General features: G+C 39.2%; 1 protein-coding gene across 1 annotated transcript in view; it reads left to right on the top strand.

Moving 5' to 3' along the window:
• LRRC34 (leucine rich repeat containing 34) overlaps positions 1-3,304 on the top strand; it is a 9,861-nt gene extending 6,557 nt beyond the window's left edge. Inside the window, exons 7-10 of the mRNA XM_009884429.1 lie at positions 800-954; positions 1,046-1,201; positions 2,692-2,818; positions 3,101-3,304. Of these exons, the coding sequence (XP_009882731.1) occupies positions 800-954; positions 1,046-1,201; positions 2,692-2,818; positions 3,101-3,304 (642 nt within the window). The remainder of the gene's footprint in view (positions 1-799; positions 955-1,045; positions 1,202-2,691; positions 2,819-3,100) is intronic.
• The last annotated feature ends 6,997 nt before the right edge of the window (positions 3,305-10,301 follow it).

Here is a 10,301-nt window from a genome sequence, read left to right as displayed (position 1 = left end):
CTGTCTGTGACTGGCAGCAGTTGTCAGATGTCTGCGATAGGTATTTCCCTGATGGCAGGATAATGAAATTGTCTTGAAGGCCAGATCTTCCTAAATTCCCAAAGGTGAATTTAACGGTTTAAACAGATTTTAGTTGTTTCTTTTCTACTCAGACAGGGCTTCATCTGCCTAAACCCAGTTACAGAAGTCAATTTAAACGACAGCTATTAAAATATAGGCCACTAAGGGGCTGGTTTGTGTTTGTGGGAGATTATTTGCCATTGTTCCACCTTCAACTCTCATTTTCTGAGGTCTCTGGGTTGTTGCCTTATTTTTGACTCACAGAATTCACTCAGTTTTTTTCTTAACTGAATGTGACAACGCCAAAATGAACTTACTTTGTGTTACAGTGAAAGGACATATTTTTTCCCAAAGCAATCCTGTTTCTTTTTATGAAATAATAGATTAGCATCATGACAAAATACTTTTAATGTTAGTGAAGACTGACTCAAACTTAAGAGCAATGACTTGGAGGAAAACTGGTTAGGCATAATAATTGATGTTTCTGATATTTGCAGAGATGTATATAGTACTGTAAATCTGCAACGATCTTTCTGGTATTTTTATTTTTTATTTTATTTTCAGCATTATCATAAAATATTGTTTCCTGGTTATTTTTAATACAAAGCTGTAATTTACAAAATAGAACACTACCGATGACCAAAGCTTGCTGTTAGTTGTGCGTCTCATTTTACTGAACCACAAGACCGTATCTTATCCTAAAGTACAGCTTCATAAAACTGAGTGTATGTTTTTTTAGGAAGAGACCACAGTTCATGTAGCTCTGATGTTGAAAAATAACTCTTCTCTTGTGGAGCTGCACTTGTGCAAGCATGAAATGAAAAACTTTGGTGTGGAGCGACTGTGTGAGGCATTGTATGAAAACTCCAGCCTGAGATATCTTGATCTTAGCTGGTAAGAGTTATTACGTGACAGAGCCCTGACTAACATTAGACACTCGTTTTCTTTGCACCCTTTTAAAAAAATGTGTGCATCTCTCTTTCAGTAATAAAATAACCCATGATGGTGTGAAATTTTTGGCAGAACTACTAAAACAGAACCAAACCCTGCAAATCCTGGATCTTAATGCAAACCGACTAGAGGATGATGGAGCCATCTACCTGAGTGAAGCCTTGGCTTTGAACAACAGGACTCTTCAGGCGTTAGTATTTACACAACTTCTCCAGAGACTGCAGGTGTAATGACTCAGAGTACAAGAAACTTGGACTTCGCAGTGGCTGAACTGACGTCAAAGCTGTGTGCTTTGATGTTGATCAAAATAGAAAAGTCAGGAAGGTCCAAACTTTTTTGGTCCTTTTTTCCTTCTTGGGGGGAAAAAAATGTGAGCGACGGGGTGAGCGGGATCCCTTTGCCTAAGCATAGACTTCTGCTGCCGTTTGGGATGCCCCAAGGCCTGTGAGGCACCCACAGGTGCCGGCAGGTGCCCACGGGTCCTCTCAGAGCCCTGCAGCCAGAGACCAGGCAGGACACACTAATGCATTTCAGCTGGCAGAAACCTGTGTTTGGTAACTGAATGAAGTCCGCTGTAGCTTCATGTGAACTAAAGGAGTAAAACACGAGGCCCAGATGTGCCATTCAGTCCCATGTGCTGATGCCTCATGTTCATCTTCCCACACTGCCAGGCCTATTCATCACTCATTTTATCCCCTTTTCCTTCTACTTCCTTTTTTTCCATCTTGTATCCATTGCTGCGTGGCCTGACGTATGCTTGTTCTTCAATTTCAGGGGTTTTGGGGGGTTGACGCTTAGATCGGTTTTGTAGTAGTCCATCCTACATGTGATTCACAGCTTTTACAGTCGTTCTAAGGGGGATGTGTGGGGGGGAAGGCAATTAGATCTTGTTAGTTCTATCTGCATCTTTACAGTGTAGGTCCCTGTGGTGCACAAACAAAAACAAACCAAGAGCTGTATGTATTCAGAATGTGAAGATAATCAGATTCCATGCAAGGATAAGGCACTATATTTGTTGATTCTGATCTTCAACACTTAAGAAAATCCTCTGTTTAAGTTAGCTTCCGGGTGAGCCCGAAAGAGCTGTAATCTCTCCACCAGGGTGTATTTTGTAGCCCGCATTAAACCCTGCGCCGGCAGAATGTAAAAGCTGATCAAAGGTGTTACCTGAAGCCATTAGTTTTAAGTAGCAGACTGAGGAGGTGGCGGCTGCTAGGTGCCTCTGAAAGCCTTCCAGGTTCACTACTATAAAAATAACTGCCACTCCACAAAGATCAAAGCTTAGCCTGGATAAATGCCAAGGCTTGGGCTTCAAAGCAGACTAGAGATGAGACCTGGCCACCACGCAGGAAGTCACTGACACCAACGAACCAAGTAGTGAACAACCTGGACGCAGGAGGCGTGGAAACGCCTTGAGAAATACTGCAAGTCCATAGTCCAAACTGCCTTTAGCAACCCGAAAAAGATTTTATAGTAGGACTGGACTCGATACAAATAAATAATTACCTTATTAACAAAAAATACAAAATTTCAATCTACATATAATATATGATGTATAACAATAGATAATGATAAAATATAAAATAAGAATAAATCATAGTTAAACTCTTAGTTTTAACTAAGAGATGGGAATTTTGTGGTTTGGCACACATTTGTGTAACTATTTTCTCTGTTTATTAGGTTGTCAGTAGTAAGCAACAATATAAGTGGCAAAGGACTTGTAGCTCTTTCAGATGCAATGAAAACAAACATGGAACTTTCCTATATTTACATTTGGGGGAACAAATTTGATGAAGCCACCTGTATAGTAAGTGTTTGCTTCTGAACTCTTCTAAGAGGGTTGGGTTTTGTTTGTTCTGTTTTAGCAATCATTGGGAAGACTACAGCAGTGCATGAACAAGATATCTGATTTACTCTGGTTTTTTTTAATAATTATATGGTGGTGCTGTAATGCGACTCACTGAACGTCAGCATACTGAAATGATCAAGTGAAATGATCAAGTACTCGCCTATTGTGTGTTATCTTCTAGAGCCTTCACTGCAGTGAAAGTAGAATATCGTGTCAGATTTTTGTTCTTATTCATTTCAGGCATTTTCAGAATTAATTCAGACGGGCCGTTTGAAACCTAATTGTACTGACGTGGAACCGTATGAAGTGGATGGGCACCTTCACCTTGCAGAGCTCTCCCATGGCCTTAAGAAGCATTACTACTGGACACCAAGTTGTGGAGAGGTGACGAACACAGATGCCAATGCCAGTCTGGCAATTGCAGCGGTTTCAGAATACTTGTGAGTGAGGTGGCAGCTCGGTACGCTCCATACACTTGAAGTTTTCCTATTTTGTTTCTTGTAAAATAGATTATATCAGTACCAAACTTGCTGTACGTTGTTTCCTCAGGGTCTTTATTCTAGTAGGAATCTAAAAACACTTGAAGTGGCATTAGAGATAAAATATTGAACTAGTGACGTGCGGAAACTAGACTTGCTTCGTCTAGTTCTCAGTAACATTTACCCGTGGGTTTTATCAGGCCTGCCTTTTAAGTTATTTCACTACTACTATCCCTGACTCACTAGTGACCTTAAAATTTGTTGCTAAAAACGCCCAAGCTATTAAAAGCCTATCAATACGAAAAGGCTTTAATTTTGCTGGAGTCATTTCTATTGCACACTATCTCCTTCACCTTATTGCAACTAGATGTAGTTCCCAGGTGACAGATTAATTTAGTATAATAATATGCTAAGAGGAAAACACTTTCACCACGGCATAGCGCACTAAGAGTGACACTAGGTATTCTTAGCAGTAACAGGGAGCAAACAGTCACTGACCAGAGGAACGTGGAGAATGCAGCCTGCAGCAGTGCAGAGGCATGAACTAAACTCCTCACCTCAATTTAGGAGACCTCAGATCAGGACCTTATCAAGTGTTTGTTGTTTGAGAGAGATGCAGGGGCTGGTTCAGAGCAGCAGCAGAGCCTACGGATAGAGTGTCATGACCACGGGGTTCCTCTTCCGCATGGCAGCTGCAGAGGAAGAGCCGTCGTTGCCCTTCCTGGGCTGTGGTCTCTGCAGTCAGGTTTCCAGGTAGCAGGGAGAGCCCACAGGCAACGTTGCTGCGTCTCTGCAGGCTGGAGCACAGCCAGGCAAATCAAACTGACAAAAACTTACACCCAGGACTGCCGCTGGGCAGCAGCTTTGCTTGACTGCAAAGCAGATACGCTGTAGAACAAGGCTCCTGTTGAAGCCAAGAGAAGTTTGGGTAAACCCATATGTTGCTACTGTGCTCTATATACTCTCTTCTCTTACTTAGTAATGGCATGCTTTTGATCTTCATCCAAGAGTGACTTTTTTTTTTTTTTAACCAAGTTAAATGAACGTAAGTGTTAAGCCATTGTAATGCTGGAACGTTAAAGCTAGTGAACCCAGTTTAATGGTATGTAAACGGTATTTTGATTAACTTGCACAATGTACTTGTTTCTTTTAATACAAATGAAAAACACCAAACTTAGTTTCATTATTTCTTCCTGTCTCTTGAAAACTGTTTAAAAACATTTATATCATGATAGCCACGTGGCAACTCCTACATGTGAGTAAGACAACATACGCTTATAATGGTAGTTAAAAATTGTTTAATGGTTTGGATACAGACTTCTTAGAAGTTTAGGAATCACTCAGCTCGTTTCCTTTGCATACCCACTCTGCTCATACCTGTAGAAGTGACTAGATTGATGCTTCTGAACAGAAAATCACCAAAGAAGACAGCAGAGGTTTGCTCAAAGGCTTTCACTAGCGCAATCTTGTGCGTGTCTAAATGTGCCTGTTAAAAATTAGTATAGAACAAATAGCAGAATGGTCTTTGAATGTATGTGCATGCAGGCAAAAGACCTATGAGATCGAAGTATGAGGAGAAAAAGATAAGGAAGTAATTTCAACAATAATACCTAAGAAGCAGGGCTGTAGCTGCTGATGTTCTGATTCTGTATGATGACAGTGGCAGTGCATAAAGAGGGAGGTGCATGGATACCCCTCCCCGAGCTGAAATGACCAAGTGGTACTGATAGCTGTTGTAAGTGTTGGAGATTTTTTTCTCTCCCTCCCCAGCCCCAAACACGAATTAGTCAGGCTCTGTTGGTCCAAAAAGCATTTACTATCAGAAAAGAACTTAGAGGCGAGCCCACAGAGCAGGTACGTTTGTTCTACCACACACGACTTGACGTGGAGGTCTCACCCCTCTGCCCCCTCAACCTTCTTGCCTGCTAGAGACAGCATTTAAGACCTGATCAAGTTTTCTTCATCCTCCAGACCAGGAGTTCCCTTGTGTTCTCTTCACAGAATAGTTTAACAGATGTGACACCCAAAAGGTGAGGGCAGAGCCAGAGACCAGAAATGAGTTATCTTTGTGGCCTGCACAGGCCTATAGTCATCTCCTTAAGCACAAAGTCCATAGGTTGCACTGTGAAAACCCTATTCCAGAGAGGAGCTTATAGTTAAACTATTGTTGCACAGAACAACAGAGCCATGAAAACAAAAGTTGATGATACACAGAACATGATTGTTTGAGAAGAATCTGCATGCTATGAAAATTCACAAGTTTTTTAAAAGTCAGTAGGCCGGCCTGTATTATCAAAGTTGGTATTTTCCCGAGTGTAGCAGAAAAACGCTCTGGAGCATTGCAGGTTATACTCCAACAGTCTAGAGAGAGTACTCTCAGTACCGAGACATTCACGATAGCATTTCTTGCGAGAAAGACCACTACAAGATTCGGGTCGAGGTATATTTTTTTCCATATATCTTTCTTTCTGTGGATGAAGTTCAGGCTAATTTCATTGCCAAACTAAGTCTTAATTTACTTGTATGAATGACATTCATTAATCTGCTGTGGTAACAAGGAACCAAACCTACCAAGTCAGTCCCAGCTCTACCAACAGCAGTATTTTATTTTTAGTAGATGTGGTAAGATGGCAACAATAGCATACACAAAATGTAGCAGGATAAATAGCATCTACTTTCAAAATTGCTAGTGTATGTTTTTGAAATATTTTTACTCTCTCTGAACCCGTGTTTAACAGCAAGATGCTTGGCCCAAAAGAGCACTCTGCATTATTGACAATATCCGTAAAAATAGCTCATGTGTTAGAGTTTACTTTGATATTCCTTTGTAAGTAAGAGCTGCAGAGTATTCTTACAGAATTAGGTATGAACAGCTTCCTGCAAACTAAAATAATTATCTGTGCAGAAACCTGTATTGCTTAAAGAGGCCTACGCCAGAGACATTTATTGCTTTCCTTTCTCTGAAAACCAAACCTTGAAATTCTTCAAAGGTGTATCTTGTGTTCTTTGGAATGAGAGAATTTACATAGGCTAGAAATTTGTGCCGCGGTCTTCTGAGCAAATTATTCTAGTAGCAAACGCAAGCATAATCCTCCTCTGTAAAGCATTGTTTCAGCTTCCCGAACTCGTAGTACCTTGCTGAAAGGCAGCATTTTTGCCCCAATTTAAAGGGAAAGGGAAATGACTGATCCAGCAAGCCAGTGGTACAACACAGGTCCCCTAAGTCCTACTGTGTGCTCCGGCCACCTTTACCACCTTCTGTAAAATTAAACAATCTAGTAAAAATAAGATACCAATTCGGATAAAGAAATTCACTGAATGTCTACTTTAGCACAAAAATTACATCTTCAAAGCACTCTGTGAAAAACCCCGAAACAACCCACCCCTCCCCAAACACCTCAACACACGTGAAAAAAAAAACCAACCTAAGAATCATTATACTAGATTGTATTTAGAATAAAGTTTTTGTTTAATTTAGTTTGAACAGACCCAAAATATTTTCTATGAGGAAAAAACAGGTACGTTTACTGCCAAGAAGAAAATGTAGTAATCCTTGCTGTGTTAGTATGCTGCACAAAGGGCTACCGTGCGTCCTCCCGACAGGGTGCTGTGATGGTACTTATGTCAGACTGCTTCCCTCCTTCTTTTGTTGCTACCCCTTGCAGTTAGAAACAGGAGACACAAGGTGAGGGAAAATTACAAAACGAGTTTATTAAAGTCTAACATAAAACACGTCAGGCTAAATATGTACAACTCCCTCCCCTCCCAGGGGATGATAAAATTGAGAGTTGAGCTATATACAAATAACAGAGGAAAAACTGTATATACATGAAAGATATTTTTAAAATAATTTAACCAAAAAAATCAGTTAGTCCTTATCTGAACTTCATTCTGCAAGGCTTATCAATAGCCTCTCCAAGATCACAGCCCTGAAATCCTTAACCATGGGACTTGTCCATACTTGAAAGTTTTTTTGAAACACGTGATTTCAGAAAAATTGTCATGCTTTGTGCCCACATTTAGGCATGCATTTGGAAGTAAGTGTCATACAAGGAGCTATCCTGACGTAAGTATTTCTGAACAGCCAACTGAGAAATTTCTAGATGCAGAATAACCTATTCAGGCAAAACCTGCACCAACTTCAGCACAAAATTGACTGAAACGGTATTGAAACAACGATGAGACAAATCATGTTGTTTTCTCTAAATTACTGTTAATGGAGTTATTAAAATTTTACCTTTCATTTTGCAGGTAGGTCTCAAGAAGATGTTTGCCTAAAAAGATTCCATGCTTTCCCACATTAATCCCTTCCAGAAATTATCAATACCGTTATAAACCTTGTACCTCCCAAATTAACTCAGAATCCTTAAGCCTTGGAATTAGATGTGCAGCTGATTTCCATGCATCTATTGACAAAAGGTACAGTACAGACCTGCTGCTTCAGGTCCTACAGCACCCAGCCTGAAAACACCTACTTTTTTTTTTTAATATGTATATATATTTTTAAAATCTATATTCTAGTAAATGAATACAGTTCATAGAGATCATACCTCAGCAACTGAGATATCTTCACGAAAGATGAGGGTAAAAATCAAGACTCTCAGATGGGGACTCAAGAGTGCAGGTCACTAAATTATTGCTTCAAGACAAAACTATAAGTCTGTGTATTCTATTAAGAAAGGTTAAAATTGTTGTCTTGTAAAAAATAATGATTATCTCGTTGTCTATAAAGAAAACTAAATGACTAATAAAGCAAGTGTTACTGTTATAAGTATCTAAACAAATCCTGTATAAATCTAAGCACTGTATTTTTTAAAAAAGTCTGAAATCTAAGAATACAGTAATAAGCTATAATTTTAGAAATATAAAAACAGTCCAAACAAACATTGTTATGGAATGCATCTTCTATGTAGGAATGTGATTATTATTATTTTTTAATATCTTTTTTCCCAGAGCTAGTTCTCTCTTGTGGTCATTTATCCTGGATATGTTAATCCTCAGATACTTTTCCTCAGATAACAGCAGCATATCATTGGTTTATCTTCCAAAGCTGTTTAAATATGAAATTTATCAATTGTACGGTATTGTTCTTTTTCAGTATTCGTGACTAAACCTATGTCTATCCCAAGACTTCTACTCTATTTTCAGAGAGAGAAAGTAAAGAAGAACCTTAGGACATGCTACACAGAGTTCACTTTTTTTACACATAGTCAAGATCCCAATCTTTGTGGTTCTTCAGTCTTCAAGGGCAAAGCTAAGGAATCCTTCAGGTGCTACGTGAACAACAGAAGCTAAAAACAAAAATAGGGGAGGAAAAGGGGAAATGCCAAACAAACAGAAAAAAAACCCACCAACGTACAAACAGAGAACTTAATCCATTGCCCTCTGCCAGCATTATGAAGGACATCAGCTGTTTACAAATGCTGTGGTACAGATAAGCAAAGCAAATACAGGTCAGGCAGGTATGGCAATAATCGGCTTCACTGGATAGAGTTAGAGATGCCTCCATTAAGAATGTTCCTGGTGAACACAGCTGTACTCCTTGCTGTCTGTGGTAGACTTTTATCAGCAAATTGGCCATATATTAAAGCATAAAATATGATCAAGCAGCAGAGTTTTAAACATGCCACATACTAAGAGGATCAACACAAAGAAGCAAAACGTTATTGCCTTACAAGTCCAAACATGTAGGAAGGGGCCGGGGGGGGGGGAAGAAAATTCTAGTCATGCTCAGGAGTCAAGGGACCATTTGCAGAATATTTAAATGAAATCCTCCAAGAAATTTTTCACAAGTCTGTTTAATTAAGGTGCAGATTAATTATTACTCCATGTAGAACAGAATCAGTTAAGAGGTATCTCCTATGCTCTTCTATTTATCAGTGTCTGGACACAAGGCATCAGTGGAAATAAAATGCTAGCACCAAGTAAATAACCAACAAATAATATCTTTAAATGCATTGTTGGTACAGTATTATGACTGTTTCCTTACTATTTGATGATTACTTAAATAATGCTTACATTATGTTAATGGCACAAACTGGCAAAACAGAGTATAAAAGTACTCCATTTGTCAACTAGTCTTTAATTAATGACCCTACCAAGACACTAAAAATGTTGCTTTTTAAAAATTTACATTGCTAGTAATAAAACATACCTTTACATGAGTCTTGCCAGATACCAGTTTTGTGCAGCTACTGTGGACAAGTGACATGAGAAGTAAAGCAATACATAAATACTTAAATTAAAACAAAGCAGTTATAATCTAACAAAACCTTGCCTGGAAGAATATCAATCTGCTCTCTCGTACTCTTCCTTAATGCCCCCTCATGTAGCGTTCACTTATTTATTTTCACAGTGAAGGGCAGGATTTGTTTCCTCTTTTGTACCCTCTGTCTAGCACAAGAAGCACTACTGTAAAAAAAGGATTATGAAGCGATGATTCACGCCTCACAATGAAGTCAATGCATCTTTTCGTCTCATCTACAACATGCATGTTCCGGCTCTCCTTTTGAGCAGATGTTGCTGTTTGTGCCAAAACCAGGGCATTTTAGGGATGTGAAGAATAAATCTTGGACAAGATACAACAATGCTGGATTCACTTTAAAAAAAAAAAAAAAAAAGAAGTGATTGTTGGAAAGAATACCCAGTAGCATCTATGCCATCAGAACCCTCCGACTTACCATACTTCAAAAAAATTCACAGCCCTCCTTTACTTGCCTTGTCAGGAAAATAGACACAAAACTTTCTTTCCCTCTGGTCAGACCTCAACTGAAGACAGCTACTTCTGGCAGACAGCAGTAATTCTTTGCAAACACCTCACCAGTGCACTGGCCTGCCTTCCATCATGTACCATTATACTACTGGGGAATGCAGGAGTACAAGCTTGGTAGTACTTTCAAATTATCATTTTCTCCTTACATCTCTGGGTTAATATTCTTAAACTATCAAATATGGCTTAAAAT

The sequence above is a fragment of the Charadrius vociferus genome, unplaced genomic scaffold (genome assembly GCF_000708025.1).
Source record: "Charadrius vociferus isolate BGI_N301 unplaced genomic scaffold, ASM70802v2 scaffold104, whole genome shotgun sequence".
Taxonomy (NCBI): Eukaryota; Metazoa; Chordata; class Aves; order Charadriiformes; family Charadriidae; genus Charadrius; species Charadrius vociferus.
This window is presented reverse-complemented; position numbering and strand designations above follow the sequence as displayed.